The 21,262-nt window shown below is 58.4% G+C and overlaps 1 protein-coding gene across 1 annotated transcript in view; it reads left to right on the forward strand.

Annotated features, from left to right (window-relative positions):
- LOC120502940 (dystrobrevin beta-like) overlaps positions 1 to 21,262 on the forward strand; it is a 71,111-nt gene that overhangs the window by 29,952 nt on the left and 19,897 nt on the right. The window contains exons 4-5 of the mRNA XM_039710960.1: positions 3,982 to 4,146; positions 20,284 to 20,443. Coding sequence (XP_039566894.1) covers positions 3,982 to 4,146; positions 20,284 to 20,443 — 325 coding nt within the window. The remainder of the gene's footprint in view (positions 1 to 3,981; positions 4,147 to 20,283; positions 20,444 to 21,262) is intronic.

The raw sequence follows: 21,262 nt of genomic DNA on the forward strand, positions 1-21,262 counted from the left end.
TGGCCATGGCACAGCTCTGGCTCTCCTGGCACCAGCTCGGGCTACAGCAGCACCTGCCTTGGCAGTGCTCACCTCCAGCACACAGCTTCCCAAGTCTCCAGAGTCCTTGAGGACTGCATAAAATATTGGGAAAGCGTTCCAGGAAATGATGGAAGCCAGGAGGAATTTAAATATTTTCCCGAGTTTTCTGTCCTCGCCCACATTCTGTCTCTGCTGGCTCCCTCCTCTCCTCTTTTCCAAGCAGCTCGAACCTTGAGCTGCAGTTCCCAAGGTCCTGCAGCAGCCTGGAGCTGCTCTGAGCCTTCCTCCTGCCGTGCCAGCCCAGCAGATGAGCAGCCCTGTGGATGCAGGCAGTGTTCCCTCCCCTGCAGCAGCTGAAGCCACATCATTAATTAATGATTAATCCTCGGGCACAGCGTGTTGTTTCCATCACCACCCCACAGCACTCTCCCCCAGAATGACTCCACACCTCCTTTCCTCCACACACGTCAGAGGAGCCTCGGGGGCTCAGTTTGGAACCAGAATTACTCTTCCCTGCCTCCCTCCCTGCCTCCCCCGGCTGCCACCAGAACATCCCAAACGTGCAGCCCCTCCTGGGCGTGCTGCTCCTCATCCCGAGCTGCCTCTGCACGGCTCCTCGGGTGATGTCCTGCAGGTGGCACGGCTCTCTGGGGCTCTGAACGGCCCTGGAGGGGTGCCAGGATGTGGCACTCAGTGCCCTGTGGGGCCAGGCACAGCTGGCACTGGTTGGGCTGGCAGGGCTCTCCCTGCCCCAGTCATTCCTCCCTGTGCACCCCCCTGCCCAGCCCTTTTCGGGGTGGTTCCCTTCCAGCGTTGGAGCTGCAGCTCGCAGGAGATGCAAGCTCAGAGAGTTCAGACAGTGCAGTAATTGGGTTTTACGTGCACAGCCTCTTCTCTCTTGAGAGGAACAATAATGTGTAGCTTTGTCATCTTTCTTTCCATGAGTCAGGTGGTTTTCCCCTCAAAGCAGTCTTTTCAAAGTGTCTGAAACGTTTCCATTCCTCGGGAAGACAGCTGCTCCACTGCCGCTGCTTCTGCTGCACTTCTCCACTTCTGTGCAGAAATTGGAAATGTCTAAACGTAGGAAATGGGGGTGTTGTATAAAGACTTCCCCAGGCCAATTCACCTGCTTGACTCAGGTTGTGAATGCAGTACAATTCCATTCTGTGTTCACCGTGTGAACCAGAAGTGTCCCTGGTGCTGTTGTGAGAACGTGGTGGAGCAAAGGATCCGTGGCTCTGAATTCCCATTCCTGCCGTGCTGAACCCCAGGCTGGGGAACACCTTGTCTCCAGCCCAGCATGGCCAGGTCTGGCCTCTGCTGGGTTTGGTTTAACTCAGCTGGGCTTGGTTTAACTCAGCTGGGCTTGGTTTTACATCTCCTGGCCCATCTCTGTCCTGCATTTCCATCCTGCTAACCTACAGCAGCCAAGTCAGCTCCTCCCAACCTTTGGGCTAAGGGGAGTGTCCCCAGGTCATTCCAAATCTTTAATTTTTTAGTATTATTATTATTGTTATTGTTATTGTTATTGTTATTGTTATGTTTTATTTCTTTAATTAATGCCTCTGCTTGGCTTTTCTCCCCTCGTCAGCACCATCTCCCCTCTGCCTGTGGTCTCCAGAAGAGTTTGGCTCTGGTGTTCCCCTCAGCATTCCCAGCTCCTCCTCCCTCTGCCACAGCCAAAAGCTCCTGGTACCAATCCTCTGCCACAATCCTGTCTTTTTGTGCTGTTCCCCTCTCCCCTCAGCTTTTCTGCCCTTTTTCCTGTTTCTCACTGATGTGAGCTTCCCTGTCATTCCCCTTTTCCTTTCATTATTATCCCGGAAAATGCGATTATGCCACTGGAATTTCCCTGTTCCTTCAAGATTTATTAAAAATAGATATCAGTAGGTAAAAAAACCCCTAAAAACCTCTTCCAGCAGCTGTGCAGGGCCTCCTAGGCCCAAGCTGCCTTTGGGAAGGTGTCAGCAGAGGTTGATGCTGAGGGTCTGGGCTGCAGGAGGGCAGAAATGCTCCCTGGATGAGGAGGAGCTGCCCCGCAGCTGTGACTTCATCCTTGTCCCCACCCTGAGGCCCAGGGGCTGGTCCTGAGCGGGGTCTGCTGCTCTGGGGAGGAGGAAGCACTTGCACAGTTCACTGGGGAGCTCTCGCAGACCTGGCTTGAGCTGAAATGCTCCAAAAATGCTGAGCTTCACTTTGGAGTTTGTGCCTGAGCAGCACAAACTGTTCTTGCTGTGCTGCCCCATTCCACTAGCAGCCTTTGTCCCTGTCATTATCCGTGGATATCCCGTGGATATCCCGTGGATATCCCGTGGATCCACTCCTTTCGAGGTCCTGCCCTTGAGGTTTTCCTTTTGCTAAGATGGAGAGCAGAGTTTGTGTCTCCCCCACCCATTTTTCCTTTTCCGTTTCAAGCTCCTCTCTCTGGACCCGTTCTGCAGGGATTTGGGGCTTTGGGGCTTTGGGGCTTTGGGGCTTTGGGGGTGGGTTGGGGCAGTGCCTGGGGCTGCCCTGCTGCCTGAGCTGGGCTCACACCCCGCGTTGTCAGCAGTGAGTGCTCCCCACGCCAGCCCAGCCTCCAGAGCGTGTGTGAGGCTCTGCACTGCCTCTGTGCTAATGACTCATCCTAACCTTTATGTCATCAGGAAGTGTCATTAGAGCCAGGTTATTTTTGTGCTCCTAATTACAATATGAAGTGGATGGATCCCCGAGGAATTCCTCCTGGATCCTCCAGCCCGGGGTTGTCTTTCAGAGCCCGTTTTCTCCTGGATTTCAGGAGGATGCCGAGCGGCAGATCACAAACCCTTCAGGGACAGCCCCAGAGCCTGCAGGGCTCCTGCTCTGGGTGTGACTGCCGGGAGATTTCACGCCTGTGTCTCACGGTCACAAGTGATGCTTTCAGACACTCCATCCTTTCAGCTTTCCCAGGCCTGCTGCTCCGTGCGTGTCCCCGGCCACGGCTGTCCCAGCAGCTCACGCTCAGCTGGGGGCTCCTGGCCCGGGCCCTTTGTGTCCCCCCGGCCCCCAGGACTCTTTCTCCACGCTGTGCAAGGGAGCAGAGCTCATCCCGGATTACCGAGGCTCCTCTTTGTTGTGGATGTGTGTGGCTGCTGCCTGCCCCAGCCTGCTCCAGCTCCCTGTGCAGACCTGTCCTGGAGCTGTCCCTGCCCCGCAGGAATCCCAGGTTGGGGGTTTGGGGGTGGGTTGGGGCAGTGCCTGGGGCTGCCCTGCTGCCTGAGCTGGGCTCACACCCCGCGTTGTCAGCAGTGAGTGCTCCCCACGCCAGCCCAGCCTCCAGAGCGTGTGTGAGGCTCTGCACTGCCTCTGTGCTAATGACTCATCCTAACCTTTATGTCATCAGGAAGTGTCATTAGAGCCAGGTTATTTTTGTGCTCCTAATTACAATATGAAGTGGATGGATCCCCGAGGAATTCCTCCTGGATCCTCCAGCCCGGGGTTGTCTTTCAGAGCCAGTTTTCTCCTGGATTTCAGGAGGATGCCGAGCGGCAGATCACAAACCCTTCAGGGACAGCCCCAGAGCCTGCAGGGCTCCTGCTCTGGGTGTGACTGCCGGGAGATTTCACGCCTGTGTCTCACGGTCACAAGTGATGCTTTCAGACACTCCATCCTTTCAGCTTTCCCAGGCCTGCTGCTCCGTGCGTGTCCCCGGCCACGGCTGTCCCAGCAGCTCACGCTCAGCTGGGGGCTCCTGGCCCGGGCCCTTTGTGTCCCCCCGGCCCCCAGGACTCTTTCTCCACGCTGTGCAAGGGAGCAGAGCTCATCCCGGATTACCGAGGCTCCTCTTTGTTGTGGATGTGTGTGGCTGCTGCCTGCCCCAGCCTGCTCCAGCTCCCTGTGCAGACCTGTCCTGGAGCTCTCCCTGCCCCGCAGGAATCCCAGGGGTGCCTTGGACAAAGCTGGAGCTGATCAGAGGCCATTCCTTCTGGTCCTTCTCCCCAGAGCTCTTTGGACCCGAGTCCTGCCCCAGAACCACCCCAAGTTCTGCTGCTCAGCGTGGATCCTGGGAAGGATGCACCAAAGGGCTCCTGCCTGGGAGGGCAGCCAGCTGTGGCCTTCAGGACATCGTGTCACCCCGGTGCTCCCTGTCCCTCCTGCCACGGCCAGGTGCTGTGCCACTCCTCCTCACCCCTGCCTGGCATGGCTTTCCCCAGTTTTGTGCAGTTTTCCTGGAAAACACTGGGGCAAGAGCAGCCCGTGGACACACCCAGCGTGGCTGCAGAGCCCTCTGCCACCACAGGACCCAGGGAATGCCAGAGAGCAGGGCTGGATGGGATTTTGGGAATGAGGAATTGTGCCCTGGCAGGGTGGGCAGGCCCTGGCACAGGGTGCCCAGAGCAGCTGTGGCTGCCCCTGCATCCCTGGCAGTGCCCAAGGCCAGGCTGGACACTGGGGCTGGGAGCACCTGGGACAGTGGCAGTGTCCCTGCCGTGGCAGGGGTGGGAATGGGATGGGATTCAAAATCCCTCCCAACCTAAACCATTCCCTGATCCTGTGAATTTGATGTTCCCTGGGCCAGGAGATGGCTTCTCTGCCCTTCTCTGCTATATGGGGACAATCCTCACTCCGCTGCCCTCCAGCTCCCATGAAGCTCCCAGGCTGCTGTTTTTTATTTAAGGACAGGGCAATCAGACCCTGCCCGTGTCCCCCTGAGTGCAGAGAATCCGGGGGCAGAGCAGCCTGCAGCTGGGGCTGGGTGCTCCCAGCAGCAGAGGCTGGGTGCTCCCAGAGCTGGGGCTGGGTGCTCCCAGGAGCAGAGGCTGGGTGCTCCCAGCAGCAGACCCTTCGCTCCTGCGGTGCCCCCCTGAAACCTCCAGCCACCAGCCCAAGGCAGGGCAGCAAACCTGGGACAGCTGGGACAGATAACGCTTGCAGCCCGTGCCATGCCAGCCGGGGGAGCCCCGGGAGGGGAACCGGAGCCCGAGGAGCCCCGGGAGGTGCCGATGGAACAATCTGGAGCATCTTGAGCGCAGCTCCGGGACCCCCACTCGGGGCCCCGCCGGCGGGGGGGCAGCACATGCCCTAGCGCTGTGGAAATGGCGGATGAAAGCAAAAATGTCAGGCTTTGAAAGGAGCCAGGGGAAAGGCGGCATTCTGTGTGGTAACCGAGATTTTATTGTTTCCTGATCCCTGCTCTCGGTGCCACAGCTGGGGGGATGGAGGGGAATGAAAACAAACAGCGCTGCGTCAATGGCGAGTTCAAACAGCTCGGGAGCAGGAGCTGCTGGGGGGCTCGGGGGGCTGGGGGCAGGAGGAGCCTGCCCGGGAACCCCCCTGCCCGGGAACCCCCCTGACCGGGGACCCCCCTGCCCGGGAACCCCCCTGATCAGGAACCCTCCTGCCCCAAACAGGGTTTGGCCATGCTGCTGTCCTCAGCCAGCTGCCACCTTCCCTGGGGACAAGGTTCAGCCACATTCCTATATTCTAGGCAGCTGCCACCCTCCCTGGGGGCACAGCCAGGTCACACTACTGTCCCCAAGCAGCTGCCACCCTCCCTGGGGACAGGTCCAGCCACATCTCTATCCCCAGGAAGCTGCCACTCTCTGTGGGGACACAGCCTGGTCACATCCCTGTCCCCAAACAGCTGCCACCATCCCTGGGGACATGGCCTGATCATGCTGATGTCCCCAAGCATCTGCCACTATCCCTGGGGACAGGGTCCGGCCACATTCCTATATTCTAGGCAGCTGCCACCCTCCCTGGGGACACAGCCTGGTCACATCCCTGTCCCCGGGCAGCTGCACCCTCCCTGGGGACAGGGTTTAGGCCATTCTGCTGTCCTCAGGCAGCTGCCACCTTCCCTGGGGACACAGCCTGGTCACATCCCTGTCCCCGGGCAGCTGCCACCATCCCTGGGGACATGGCCTGATCATGCTGATGTCCCCAAGCAGCTGCCACCTTCCCTGGGGACAGGATCCGGCCACATTCCTATATTCTAGGCAGCTGCCACCCTCCCTGGGGACACAGCCTGGTCACATCCCTGTCCCCAGGCATCTGCCACTATCCCTGGGGACAGGATCCGGCCACATTCCTATATTCTAGGCAGCTGCCACCCTCCCTTGGGACAAGGTCCAGTCACATCTCTGTCCCCAGGCAGCTGCCACCCTTACTGGGGACATGGTCTGGTCACACCGCTGTCCCCACACACCTGCCACGTCCCTGGGGACACGGCCTGGTCACATCCCTGATGGGAACGTGATGTCCCCACGCTGCTGTCCCCGGGTGCTGTCCCTCGTGGGGACATGGTCTGGTCACACTGCTGTCCCCATGCAGCTGCCACCCTCGTGGGGACACAGCCTGGTCACTCTGCTGTCCCCGGGTCCTGCCGGGCCCACTTTATCCGCGCCAGAATTAAAGCTGAAAAGCGAATGGCAGCAGGAGCGAGCAGCACACAGGGGAGTGTGCCGGGTCCTGGCAGGGAAATGTGCTGGGTCCTGGCAGGGGAGTGTGCTGGGTCCTGGCAGGGGGATGTGCTGGGTCCTGGCAGGGGAGTGTGCAGGGTCCTGGCAGGGGAGTGTGCTGGGTCCTGGCAGGGGATGTGCCCAGTTCTGGCAGGGGAGTGTGCAGGGTCCTGGCAAGGGAGTGGATGTGCAGGGTCCTGGCAGGGGAGTGTGCAGGGTCCTGGCAGGGAAATGTGCTGGGTCCTGGCAGGGGAGTGTGCCGGGTCCTGGCAGGGGAGTGTGCATGGTCCTGGCAGGGGAGTGTGCAGGGTCCTGGCAGGGGAGTGTGCTGGGTCCTGGCAGGGGATGTGCCCAGTTCTGGCAGGGGAGTGTGCAGGGTCCTGGCAAGGGAGTGTGCCGGGTCCTGGCAGGGGAATGTGCCGGGTCCTGGCAGGGGATGTGCTGGGTCCTAGCAGGAGAGTGTGCTGGGTCCTGGCAGGGGAGTGTGCCGGGTCCTGGCAGGGGAATGTGCCGGGTCCTGGCAGGGGATGTGCTGGGTCCTAGCAGGAGAGTGTGCTGGGTCCTGGCAGGGGAGTGTGCCGGGTCCTGGCAGGGGAATGTGCCGGGTCCTGGCAGGGGATGTGCTGGGTCCTAGCAGGAGAGTGTGCTGGGTCCTGGCAGGGGAGTGTGCCGGGTCCTGGCAGGGGAATGTGCCGGGTCCTGGCAGGGGATGTGCTGGGTCCTAGCAGGAGAGTGTGCTGGGTCCTGGCAGGGGAGTGTGCCGGGTCCTGGCAGGGGAATGTGCCGGGTCCTGGCAGGGGATGTGCTGGGTCCTAGCAGGAGAGTGTGCTGGGTCCTGGCAGGGGAGTGTGCCGGGTCCTGGCAGGGGAATGTGCCGGGTCCTGGCAGGGGATGTGCTGGGTCCTGGCAGGGGGATGTGCAGGGTCCTGGCAGGGGGCTCTGCAGGGTCCTGGCAGGGGGATGTGCCTGGTCCTGGCAGGGGGATGTGCCAGCTCCTGGCAGGGGATGTGCTGGGTCCTGGCAGGGGATGTGCTGGGTCCTAGCAGGGGATGTGCTGGGTCCTAGCAGGAGAGTGTGCTGGGTCCTGGCAGGGGAGTGTGCAGGGTCCTGGCAGGGGGATATGCCCAGTCCTGGCAGGGGAATGTGCCTGGTCCTGGCAGGGGATGTGCCGGGTCCTGGCAGGGGGCTGTGCCGGGTCCTGGCAGGGGGCTGTGCCGGGTCCTGGCAGGGGAGTGTGCAGGGTCCTGGCAGGGGAGTGTGCAGGGTCCTGGCAGGGGAATGTGCTGGGTCCTGGCAGGGGAATGTGCTGGGTCCTGGCAGGGGAGTGTGCAGGGTCCTGCCATGTCCCCCTGTGTCCCCCAGCGCAGGCCTTTGTGTGTGTGGTCCATAATCTGCTTTTGAACCTTCCAGGTGAGGTTTTGGTGGGAAAGGCCATGGCCATGCCCTGATGCCCTCGCCTGGGATGGACCCTGAGTGTCCCTGGCTGAGGAGCCGGGTGCTGGCAGGGATCCAAACCCCAGCAGTGCCAGAGCCTGAATTCAGGCTGGAAAATCCCTCCAGACCATGGAGTCCAGCTGCGCCCAGTGCCACCTTGTCCCCAGCACTGAGTGCCACACCCAGGCCTGCCCTGGACACCTGCAGGGATGGGCACTCCAACCCTCCCTGGGCAGTGCCACGGCCTGAGCACCCTTTCCATGGGCAAATTCCTGCTGCTGTCCAAGCAGGCGTGTGCCAGCCTGCAGTTTGTGTTTGCAGGGCAGCCCCACGCCCCAGCCCTCTCTCCAGCTGTGCTTTGTGTGCACTTTGTCTGTCCCTGTGCATGTCGGGGTGTCACTGCACACTCAGTGACACCATCCCATGTCCTGGAGCAGCGTGTGCCTCTGGGTGTGGGGCACAGGCCAGGGTTAGACAGGCATGGGCTCCATCCTCATCCTCTGGGTGTGGGGCACAGGCCAGGGTTAGACAGGCATGGGCTCCATCCTCATCCTCTGGGTGTGAGGAACAGGCCAGGGTTAGACAGGCATGGGCTCCATCCTCATCCTCTGGGTGTGGGGAACAGGCCAGGACAGGGCTGGGCTCCATCCTCATCCTCTAGGTGTGGGGAACAGGCCAGGGTTAGACAGGCATGGGCTCCATCCTCATCCTCTGGGTGTGGGGAACAGGTCAGGGTTAGACAGAGATGGGCTCCATCCTCATCCTCTGGGTGTGGGGCACAGGCCAGGACTGGGATGGGCTCCATCCTCATCCTCTGGGTGTGGGGCACAGGCCAGGACAGGGTTGGGATCCATCCTCATCCTCTGGGTGTGGGGAACAGGTCAGAGTCCCACAAGGATGTTCTATCCTCATCCTCTGGGTGTGTATCCCCACCCCATACGGGGGGACAGGGATCTGTGGGATCTGGGATTTCTGGAATCTGTGGGGTCTCTGGGATCTCTGGGATCTGTGGTGTCTCTGGGATCTTTGGCATCTGTGGGGTCTGTGAGGTTTGTGGGATCTGTGGGGTCTCTGGGATCTGTGGGATCTCCGGGGTCCCTGGGATATGTGGGATCTCTGGGATCTGTGGGGTCTGTGGTGTCTGGGATCTCTGGGGTCTCTGAGGTCTCTGGGATCTGCGGGTTTTCTGGGATCTCTGGGGTCTGTGGGAATGGGGACAGGACACATTGCCTCTCTGCCTCCGTTGCCATGAAGCTGTCCCTGCGCTCGGGGATGTAATTAATGCCTCACAAAGGTTATTAGCCTTCCCCACTAATGAGCCTTTCATGTTGCTCGGCGTGCCCGCTCCGGGAGGCGGCTGGAGCCGGGAGCCCACGGAGGACAGGGAAATTCAATTTCCCTGCAACAATCGGGTTAACAGCCCCGGCTGGGGGGGCTGATTTAGGGGCCTTGTTTTCTGCTTTAAATATTTCCCTCAAAGAGTGTTTGCAGGGAGGGGGGTGGATTATTTTTAGCGCACTCGCTTCGATCGAGCTGGAATTATTCAGGCAGCAGCAGCAGCAGCAGTTTCATGTGCAGCTCTGGAAGGGCCTCTCCTCCCTTCCTGGTTAACGTAAATAATTGTTAAATTACTGGTGAAAAAAAAAAAGGCAAATGGCAGCACAGCCCCAAATCCTGGAGAAATACCTTGAAGGGAAAGTGCAGCCCCGTGACTGCACTCGTGATGTGCAGTGCCAGAGAGGCTGGAGCGGGGAGGGATCCCAACAATGGGATTTGGGCCCCCAGCAATGGGATTTGGGTTACCAGAAATGGGATCTGGGTTATCAGAAATGGGATCTGGGCCCTGCAGGCCGTGCTGTGTGTGCCCTGAGGTGGCCCTTGCTCCCAGCAGAACCCTGAGCCTGGCAGAGCTGTGAGGAAGGAGCCAGGTCCTGCACGACTGGCCCAGCAGCATTCCAGGTTTGTCACAGCCTGGAGCTGTGGAGTCACCGTTGGAGGGAAAAGCAGCCCAGGGGAGATCCCCAGAGTGCAGACACTCCCAAGAAACTCTGATCCCATCCTCGAGTGCAGACACTGCACAGCAAACTCTGCTCCATCCACTGATCCCTGCGTGCAGACACTGCACAGCAAACTCTGCTCCATCCATCCATCCCTGAGTGCAGACACTGCACAGCAAACTCTGCTCCATCCATCCATCCATCCCTGAGTGCAGACACTGCACAGCAAACTCTGCTCCATCCATCCATCCCTGAGTGCAGACACTGCACAGCAAACTCTGCTCCATCCATCCATCCCTGAGTGCAGACACTGCACAGCAAACTCTGCTCCATCCATCCCTGAGTGCAGACACTGCACAGGAAACTCTGCTCCATCCCTCCCGTGCAGCCTGAGTGGCGTGGGCTGGATCAGCCTCATGCAAAGCAGGTTTAAATGTGGTTGGAGAAGTTTTTTTTTCCCCCAAAATCAGTTGTCAGGGGTTTTCTGTTAAAATAGAAAGACGTGTAAATTGAAATTCCTCTGTAGTTCATTATTTCTGTCCTGCATTAATTACTATTCAGCCTTCCTGCGAGGGACTTGGATTTGCTGTTGGCATCAGGCAGGAGGAGGTTGCTGGGGCCTTGGAGATGGGGATGAGAACTCAGATCTGAGGTGTTTTCCAGCCTGAACTGCTGTGAGGTTCTGTGGACAATGGCAGGGATATTTGGAGGAGAAGCTGTGGGTGCTCCATCCCTGGCGGTGTCCGGGGCTGGGACAGTGCCAGGTGTCCCTTGCAGGGCTTGGAGCAGGATCAGCTTTAAGGTCCCCTCCCAGCCCAGCCTTTTTGGCATTCTGTGGAGTCTCCAGGAGGTGGTGAGGAAGCTCACCCTGGCTGCAGCCCTGGCTCACCCAGCCGTGCTGCAGGAGCTGGAGCAGGGGCACAGAGCAGCTTCAGGCATCTCCAGGCACAGCAGAGGAGGGAGGAGCTGCCCTCTGCTCCCCCAGTGCTGCCAAGGCCTGCCTGGGCCCAGAGCTGTGCAATAAACATCTGCCAGGAGGAGCAGAGCCAGCTGGGGTGGCCCGGGTGTTTCCTTACAGCTGGCTCTCCAGGGGCTCTGCTCATTCCTGTGCTCCCCAGCTCTGCAGGAGCAGCCCCTGGAACTGCAGGAAACACCAAATTTGGTGTTGTTTTGGTGGCAAGAAGTGTGAGTTTTCGGCAGCCCTCCAGAGTGTTGGTTCTGTGACAGTCTGGGCGTAGAATCCTGGAGTGGTTTGGGTGGGAAGGGATCTTAGATCTCATCTTCCACCCCTACCCTGGGCAGGGACACCTTCCACTGTCCCAGGCTGCTCCCAGCCCTGGCCTTGGACACTTCCAGGGGTCCACGGGCAGTCCCAGCTTCTCTGGGGCTCCCCACCTGCCAGGGAAGGTTTTTCCCTCAGGGAGAGCCCGAGGAACTGCCAAGGGCAGGGCAGGGTCTGGGGGCTGAGCTCTGTGTGTCCCCCAGCCCTGGACATGGGACAAGTTGTGGGCCAGAAGATGCTGCTTTTCCTGAGGAAAGCCCTGGAATATTCACTGACAGGGATGTGGTGAAAGCTCTCCAGTGGACCTGATGACTCCTGGGTGAGCTCAGGGGCCTGTCCCTGAAGGAGAGCACGGAGAGGGGAGCCAGGCACTGAGATGTGCTGAGAAAGCCTCAGCCCTGGCCTGGGCACCCCTGGGACCCCTGCCCGGAGCCCTCTGCTGGGGCACACGCAGCCACAGACCAGAGGCACAGCCCATGTGCTCTCTGTGCTCTGTCTGTGCTGCATTTCTGCAGTATTTGGGGCATGATGAGATGTTTGCTTGTCTAAACTGCTTATCTGAAAGCTGCTGGCTCTGGGGTTTTTGTGTGTGCAAGATCCCTTCTCCTTTAATCTGCTCCCAGGAAGAAGCTCCATGCTAAAATGGAGCAGAGCAGCTGGGGCTGCTCCTGGATCCCTGGCAGTGCCCAAGGCCAGGTTGGGAGCACCTGGCACAGTGGCAGTGTCCCTGCCATGGCAGGGGTGGCACTGGCTGGGCTCTGAGGCCTTTTCCCACCCAAACCAGTCTGGGATGTTTCTGTGGTAAAATCAGTGTCTGTGGATTTCTGAGTTCCTCAGTGAGCCTCTGTAGGTTCAGGGACTTCTGGGGTTCTTTGGTTCAGCTTTCCCCTTGAAGCAGATGAGCTTGATGGTTGGACTCAACCAAAGGTCTTCTCCAACCTAAACAATTCCCTGATTCCACGCTTCCAAGCAGGACTGCAGCTGGAATTAGCTCGAGTTAGTTCTGGCTTCACGTAGCTTTGGAATCCTCCAAGGGCTGTGGGTCCTGTCCCTCTCTGGGGCAGCTTTTCTGCTGCTTCTGGGCTTCTTTTTTCTGCCTCTGTCAAGGTCAGGATTGAAGCTCTCGAGACAGAATTTCACATTCAGACTCAGGTGTTCATTATTTCCTATCTCTGTCACAAGTTGTGAGCTCTGCAGCACTCCACTAACAAGTACAAAATGGCCAACAATCTTCTCCTACAAGGTCAAACTATCCAATTAAGAAATGACACCTAAATTATTTTCACTTTTAACTGATCACTCAAAGTCCACAATGTGGACTTTTCTGTCCAATTACAAAAAACCACCCAAACCCATGGAGAACGAGGTGAAGAAGGAGAAGGGTGAAGAAGAAGGAGCAGCCTCCACCCTAAACCTCCATCTTGCGTTATATTTATTACTATATGCTAAACCCCCAAACTCTAAGTTTCCCACCCTGTGCTATCACACACTTCTAACCAACTCCACACCCACAATCCCAGTGCTCTCAGTCAGTTTTTGAAGCCTTCTCCACAGCCTCAGGTCACTGCAGAGCTGTCCTGGGGTCCGAGTCTGTCAGCACAGAAATCTGAAATTCCCAGCAGCCAGAACTCCAACACTTTTCCAGTGCCCAAGGTGGTGCAGGAGGAAATAAAAGGAAAGAGGAGGAGGCAGAAGGGAATAAAAGGAAAACCCAGCTGTGCTCATCTGTCTGCCCCTGGCCCAGGAGGAGGCAGAGCCAGCACCTTTCCAGATGTGCATGGTCACACAGCAGCTGGGGCTTTGGCTGGGTTGGGACAGGAATTCCCAGCTGCCCACAGGGGTGGGGAGGCCTCCCTGGGGAGCCTCTCAAAGAGCAGCTGAAGAGGAACCTGAGCAGCACCCTGGAGGTGACCTTGGTGCTCCAAAAACCCCTCAAGGCTCCCTCCAACCTGAAGTTTTGAAGGCTTTTTCCATCCTGGTCTCCTTTAAAGCTTTCCTCTGTCACAGTGGTTGTAGAAAATTTGGCAGCAGCTCCCCAGAGGGTGGGGGACCTCCAGCTGAACTGCTGGGCTGAGGGGGATGATGGTGAAATGCCTCTTGGAGAGCTGCTGGGGGCTCCTATGGGCACTGATTCCCTTCCACCCACCCTTCCCCTGGAGCTGATCCCTGCTCAGGGCACAGCTCGGCCCCTTTTCCCTGGAAATGCATTTTAGGTTAAACCTCACAGCTCTTGTGTACAAGACTCCATAAGCCAGGGACAATAAATCGAAGCGGGCTCCCAAACATTTCAGGAGCCAGGTCAGAGGTTCCCTTCGTGGTTTCTCTAAATTGAAATCCATCTTCTGTGTCCTCCCCAGTGCAGCTTCCAGGAAGGACACACAATGAGCCAGGAATTCTCTGGTTTTCTGGGGCTGCAGCCCCAAAACAGAGCCAGAGGAGTTCACAAACCTGCTCAGCTCCACCTGGACTCCGTTTCCAAAAGGCATCCCCGAGTTTCCCACCCTGGGAGCTCTGTGGAGGAGCAGACCCCAGCACAGCTGTGCCAGGGAATGGGGACACTGAACCCACAAGGGTCCTGTGGTGGCTCTGGGCTGTGCCAGCCCTGCAGGGGCACAGCTCTGTGTCCCCCCATGCTGGGCTGGCACAGCCCTGCTGCCCCACGTGCCCCTGCTCTCTCAGCAGACCAGCTCCTTTTCCTTTTCCTTGCCTTGCCTTGCCTCTCCCCTTTTTTCTTTTTTATTTTTTTCTTTTTTTTCTTTTTTCTTTTTTCTTTCCCTTTATATTTATTTTTTTTTTTTCCTTTTCCCTGGAAAGGTCCCCCCTGAGCCTCCTTTTCTCCAGGCTCAGCCCCTTCCCAGCTCCCTCAGCCTCTGCTGGGGCTCCATTCCCTTCCCAGCTCCCTCAGCCTCTGCTGGGGCTCCATTCCCTTCCCAGCTCCCTCAGCCTCTGCTGGGGCTCCATTCCCTTCCCAGCTCCGTTCCCTTCCCTGGACACGCTCCAGCCCCTCCAGGTCTCTCCTGGCAGGAGGGGCCCAGAGCTGCCCCCAGCACTGGAGGTGCCCCAGCAGTGCCAGCACAGGGGATGGGCACTGCCCTGGGCCTGCTGCCACCCCAGAGCTGGCACAGCCAGGGCCATGGGCCAGTGCAGCTCAGCCCTGCCGTGCCCTGGTGCCTGGGAAAGCCCCAGTGCTCAGCCAGGTCAGGCCGTGCCGAGCAGGAAGGAGCTGTCACCCTCTGAGATCCTTTTCAGCCTCTGGCAGGTCCCTTTTCCATCCTGGACCTGCTCAGGTGTTGTCCCCACTCCCTGGGGATGTGGCCTTGGGGACATCATCCATAAGGAGGGGGGATTGTTTCCTTCTGGAGATGGAAACCTGGAGAGGGTTGGAACAGGAGCCACGCAGGGATGTGCAGCTGTGGCTCAGCCCGAGGTGTTTGGGGTCGGGCTCTGCTGCCAGGGGACAGGGACAGGACAGGGGAAATGGCCTCAGGCTGGGCCAGGGCAGGCTCAGGGTGGGCACTGGGAACAATTCCCACCTGGAAAGGGCTGTCCATCCACAGGGCAGGGGTGCACTCCCCATCCCTGGAGGGTGTGTGGCACTTGGGGACAGGGACAGTGCGGCCTGGGCAGGGCTGGGGGTGGTTGTCTGCGTGGTCTGAGAGGGATTTCCAGCCTCAGTGGCTCCATGGCTGCACCGTTCCAGGCTGCCTTTGCTCGGTGCTGGCCAGGAGCTGCTTTGTCCCCGCTCTGGGGTCAGCAGTGACGGCTGCTCCAGCTGGGGGCCCAGCACGTGTTCCTGGGCAGGCACAGCTCCACACCGAACCCACAACTTTGGGACCCGCTTCGAGCCCCGCGTGGGGCTGCACGGGCAGGATGAGCAGCCTGCCCTGTCCCCATCCCCCTCAGGATGTGCCGTGACCCCGGGGGCTGCTGTGACAGCCCCGGTGTTTTCCAGGAACCGTGTCAGCCGCGGCTGGGGGACGTTCCCAGCCCCGCTGCTCCGCTGCCCGTGCAATGCAAATCAGCGCGGCCAGCTGCTGCCAGGCGGTGGGAAACGATCGAAACGGAACGACCGAGGGCTCGGGCACCTTCTCGAAGAATGCCCGTGTCGGGGCTGTGCCCCAAGGACCAGCCGTGGTGACAAAAGGATTTCCTCTCGCCTGGGTGTGGCCGGAGTGGGCACTGCCAGCCTGGGGGTCACAGCCTTGGCCCAAGGAGTGAGCACAGCTGGAGGGGTGGGACAGGGGACAAGGGCAGGGCTGGGTGGGAGATTGGCAATGAGGAATTGTGCCCTGGCAGGGTGGGCAGGGCTGGCACAGGGTGCCCAGAGCAGCTGGGGCTGCCCCTGGATCCCTGGCAGTGCCCAAGGCTGGACACTGGGACAGCCTGGGGCAGTGGCAGTGTCCCTGCCGTGGCAGGGGTGGCACTGGGGGGGATTTAAGCCCCCTTCCCACCCCAACCACGCTGGGATTCAATGCACAGCCCCCTGTGGCCGAGGTGGGGACAGGTGAGCTGGGGACAGGTGAGCTGGGGACAGGTGAGCTGGGACAGGTGAGCTGGGCTGGGTTTGTCACACGCTGTAAAATCTGTCCCCTGCAGTTCAGGCAGATGTGTTTGGCACAGAGGGAGCCCTGAGATCTGACTGCGGGGGCTGAGCTGCCCCCTCTCCTCCTGGCACATCCTCAGGCTGCCCAGGGAGGTTTGGAGTGCCCGGGGCAAAGTGCAGGGAGCGTGGCACTCGTGCCCTGGGCTGGGGACAGGGGTCAGGCACAGCTGGCCCTGCTGCTCTTGCAGCTCTTCTCCACCTCGGTGACTCCAAACAACAAGAGCTCCGTGGCGTTTCCTTTCCTCACCCCCTGAGCTCCCTCAGGACGGGACCCGAGCCCCAAAGCAGAAAACACCCAAACCAGAAAACATTCCCAGCCCCTCCTGGGCATGACAGCTCTGGGCCTGGCCCGTCTCTGGGGCCTCGGGTCTGATTTGGTGTTTGGCTGTGGTTTGGGGTTCAGGTCTGATTTGGTGTCTTGGTGCATTCTGAGGTTTCAGGTCTGATTTGGTGTTTGGCTGTGGTTTGGGGTCTCAGGTCAGATTTGGTGTTTTGGGGTTTCAGGTCAGATTTGGTGTTTTGGGGTTTCAGGTCTGATTTGGTGTTTAGGTGCATTTTGGGCTGAGTATTGCAGGTAGGATGTGGTGATTTGGTGCATTTTGGGGTGGGTATTGCAAGTCTGATTTGGTGTTTTGGTGCATTTTGGGTTTTAGGTCTGATTTGGTGTTGGGTGCATTTTGGATTTTCAGGTCTGATTGGGTGTTTTGCTGTATTTTGGGGTCTCAGGTCTGATTTGGTGTTTGGGTGTGTTTGGGGTCTCAGGTCTGATTTGGGGTTGGGTGCAGGGAGGGGACACTGCTGCTGCTGGGTGGCACGTGCAGGTTTGGGGACATTTCCTCGGCCAAGCGCTGCTCCCCTGCAGCCGTGTCCCCTCGGGGCCGTGGCACACGTGACTCACCGTCACTGGCACGGTCCCAAAATGACAATTTTCCACATGGCCGGGTTTTCCTGTTCACACAAACACCGGCCTGGGGCTGCGGGGACACGGGGACAGGCTGCGGTGGCACTGGGGACACCGGGGTGGCACTGTGTCTGGGGTGCCAGCAGCGGCACCTTGTTTGGGGGGCTGGCAGTGTCACCCTGTATGGGGTGTTAGAAGTGTCACTGTGTCTGGGTGCTGGGGTGTCACCATTGCACAGGGTGCTGGCAGTGTCACCATGTCTGGGGTGCCAGCAGTGGCACCTTGTTTGGGGGGCTGGCAGTGTCACCCTGTATGGGGTGTTAGAAGTGTCACTGTGTCTGGGTGTCACTGTGTCTGGGGTGCTGGCAGTGTCACCCTGTATGGGATGGCTCAGGTGTTAGAAGTGTCACCATGTCTGGGGTGTTGGCAGTGTCACCCTGTCTGGGGTGCTGGCAGTGTCACTGTGTCTGGGGTGCTGGCAGTGTCACCCTGTATGGGATGCTGGCAGTGTCACCATGTTTGGGGTGTTAGCAGTGTCACTGTGTCTGGGGTCCTGGGGTGTCACCATTGCACAGGGTGCTCGCAGTGCCACCGTGCCCACAGCCCCAGCAGTGTCACCGTGCACAGGTCCTGGCAGTGTCACTGTGCACAGGACAGGGTGCTGGCAGTGTCACCATGTCTGGGGTGCCAGCAGTGGCACCTTGTTTGGGGGGCTGGCAGTGTCACCTTGTTTGGGGTGCTGGCAGTGTCACCATGTCTGGGGTGTTAGAAGTGTCACCATGTCTGGGGTGTTGGCAGTGTCACCCTGTCTGGGGTGCTGGCAGTGTCACTGTGTCTGGGGTGTTAGAAGTGTCACCCTGTCTGGGGTGCTGGCAGTGTCACTGTGTCTGGGGTGCTGGCAGTGTCACCCTGTATGGGATGCTGGCAGTGTCACCATGTTTGGGGTGTTAGCAGTGTCACTGTGTCTGGGGTCCTGGGGTGTCACCATTGCACAGGGTGCTTGCAGTGTCACCGTGCCCACAGTCCCAGCAGTGTCGCCGTGCACAGGTCCCAGCAGTGTCACTGTGCACAGATCCCAGCAGTGTCACTGTGCACAGGTCCTGGCAGTGTCACTGTGCACAGGTCCTGGCAGTGTCACTGTGCACAGCTCCCAGCAGTGTCACCGTGCACAGGCCCTGGCAGTGTCACCGTGCACAGGTCCCGGCAGTGTCACTGTGCACAGCTCCCACAGTGTCACCGCAGTGTCCCCGCTCCCAGGCCGTGTTGTCCCGGTACCAGCCGCAGTCACCAGGAGCAAACCCAGGCTCACAGCAAGGCCCAAACCAAAGGCCAGGCCCGGGAGTGGCACCGGGGCCGGGCAGCTCCCGTCCCTCTGTCCCCAGGGGCTGAGGATCAACACTGGGGCCTTTAAAGGTGGCTGAAATGTGACAGCAGGGACAGGGGACAGCAGGACAGGCTGGCAGAGCTGGGGGGGCTCACCTGGAGAGGAGAAGGATCCAGGCAGAGCTCAGAGCCCCTGGCAGGGCCTGGAGGGGCTCCAGGAGAGCTGCAGAGGGACTGGGGACAAGGCTGGAGGGACAGGGCACAGGGAATGGCTCCCAGTGCCAGAGGGCAGGGCTGGGTGGGAGATTGGGAATGAGGAATTGTTCCCTGGCAGGGTGGGCAGGGCTGGCACAGCTGGGGCTGCCCCTGGATCCCTGGCAGTGCCAAGGCCAGGCTGGACACTGGGACACCCTGGGGCAGTGGAAATGTCCCTGCCAGGGCAGGGGTGCCACTGGAGGGGGTTGAAGCCCCCTCCCCACCCAAACCCCTCCCGGATTCCCTTACAAAGGTCCCCAAAGCCCAGCCAGGCCCAGCGGGCAGCACCGGTACCACCCAGAGCTGCATTTTTGGGGTCACAGAGGCAATGACCCGTGCCACCCTGCCCTGCACCCTGTCCGTGCCCTGCCTGGCACCCGTGCCAGCCCAGGCTGGCCCACAGGGCCCGGGGCAGCCGGGGGAGCCTGGCCAAGCCAGCGTGGCAGAGCTCCCCCAGCCCCGCAGGAGCCCCAGTTTGGGGGTTTTTGGGGGGTTTTTGGGGTTTTTTGGGGTTTTTGGGTTTTTTTGGGGGTTTTTTGGGGTTTTGGGACTCGAGGCCGTGGGCAGCAGCTGGCACAGCCCTGTTCCTCACCCTGAGGGGACACTGCCAGCCCTGCTGGCACAGCACGGTCACAGAGCTGCTCTGGAGGCTGCTGGGTGGCACCGCAGCAATGGGGAGGGCTGGGCTGGAACAAAATGTGACATGAGATATAAAGACTCACTCTTGCCACAATAAATCAAATTGTAGGAATAGATCTAAATATACAAGTGTGGAAATTAAAAAAATATATTAAAATACATAAATTTTAATTTATGTATTACCTCTAAATAGGTAATACATTTTATATCTACATATGTAATATATAAATAGATATGTATTATAAAAAATTATATATTACACATATATGAATATATAAAATTACATATAAATATGTATAATATAACAAATATATAAATATATTTTATATATTTATAGAATGTATTTCATCTAAAATATATCTAATATATACTGTATAAAATATATTTTATATGAAATATGTCATATATATTTCTACTTTATAAATACTATATGGATTATATATGCAATATATTAATATATACATATTACATTTATATATGTGTAATATATGAATATATATTTATATATAAATAAAAATAGAATATATTTTATGTTATATAGTTTTATTATATATAAATACATATTTTATTGTATATATATCATATATCATATATTTTATATTCTATAGTTATTTTATATATTTATATAATATTAGTTTCTAGAATATATTATATAAATATAAGAATATACAATAGAGAAACATATAAATAAATATATAAACATATATAAATATCCACACAAGCAATATATAAATATATAAATGTTAGCATAGAACATACAAAGCATGTGATTTTATAAAAAACATCTCAAAATGGATAAAAATAGACAAAAAATACAACAAAATTTAAAAATAACTCAATGAAGTCTGACACCCATGGTGCCAACAGCTCCCACAGCAGCCCCTGCCCGGGCACCGCACCCACCCAGGGCTGGTGCCCTGCAGGGTGCCGTGTGTGTGTGTGTGTCTGTGTGTCTGTGTGTGTCTGTGTGTGTGTGCCCAGGACCAGCTCCCACAGGAGCCCCTGCCCGGGCACCGCACCCCACCCAGGATTGCTGCCCTGCACGGTGCCCACTCTGTGTGTGTGTGTGTGTGTGCCCCCAGGGCTGGTGCCCTGCACGGTGCCCAGTGTGTGTGTGTGTGTGTGTGTGTGCCCAGGATTGGTGCCCTGCACGGTGCCCTGTGTGTGTGTCTGTGTGTGTGTTTCTGCACAGTGCCCGGTGCCAGCCGTGCCCTGCCCGGTGCCCTGCCCGGTGCCCTGCCCGGTGCCCTGCCCGGGGCACAGTGTGTGTGTGTGTGTGCCCGGGATTGGTGCCCTGCGCGGTGCCCGCTGTGTCTCTGTCTGTCTGTGTGTGTGTGTGTGTGTGTTTCTGCACAGTGCCCGGTGCCAGCCGTGCCCTGCCCGGTGCCATGCCCTCTCTGTGTCTGCAGGCGCAGGCCGCGGGCTCTGCCCAGCCCTCGCCCACCCACGGGTGCCCTCCCGCCGTGCCCGTGCCCACCCGCTCGGCCTCGGCGGGCTCCACGCCCACGCACGGTGCCCAGGACACGCTGGCAGGGCTCGGGGACGACGTGCACGAGGCCTTCACACAAGGTGAGCGGGCGTGGGGCGAGGGCTGGGGGGGAAGTGTGCCCTGGCACAGGGTGCCCACGCAGCTGGGGCTGCCCCTGCATCCCTGGCAGTGCCCAAAGCCAGGCTGGCACTGGGGATGGAGCACCCTGGAGCAGGAGTGCCAGTGGGCACCTCAGGAGTGCCAGTGGGCACCTCAGGAGTGCCAGTGGGCACATCAGGAATGCCAATAAACATCTCAGAAGTTCCAGTGGGCACCTCAGGAGTGCCAGTGAACATCTCAGGAGTGCCAGTGGGCACCTCAGGATTGCCAGGAACATCTCAGGAATTCCAGTGGGCACGTCAAGAATGCCAGGAACATCTCAGGAGTGCCAGCGGGCACTTCAGGAATGCCAGGAACATCTCAGGGGTGCCAGTGGGCACATCAGGAATGCCAGGAAAATCTCAGGAGTTCCAGTGGGCACCTCAGGAGTGCAGTGGGCACCTCAGAAATGCCAGTGGACACTTCAGGAGTGCCAGTGAACATCTCAGGAGTGCCAGCGGGCACTTCAGGAATGCCAATAAACATCTCAGGAGTTCCAGTGGGCACCTCAGGAGTGCAGTGGGCACCTCAGAAATGCCAGTGGACACTTCAGGAGTGCCAGTGAACATCTCAGGAGTGCCAGCGGGCACATCAGGAGTGCCAGTGGGTGCCTAGCTGGTGCCAGTGAGCACTTGCAGCTGGTTTTGGTGCAGCAGCAGCAGCAGGAAGGCCGTGGCACTGCCCCTCTGAGCCCTGCAGCTCCCCTGGGAGAAGGGCATGCCCTCTCCTGGTGCCATGGCAGGAGCAGCGAGCCGGGCAGC

The sequence above is a fragment of the Passer montanus genome, unplaced genomic scaffold (genome assembly GCF_014805655.1).
Source record: "Passer montanus isolate IOZ18808 unplaced genomic scaffold, ASM1480565v1 scaffold239, whole genome shotgun sequence".
NCBI classification, from domain to species: Eukaryota; Metazoa; Chordata; class Aves; order Passeriformes; family Passeridae; genus Passer; species Passer montanus.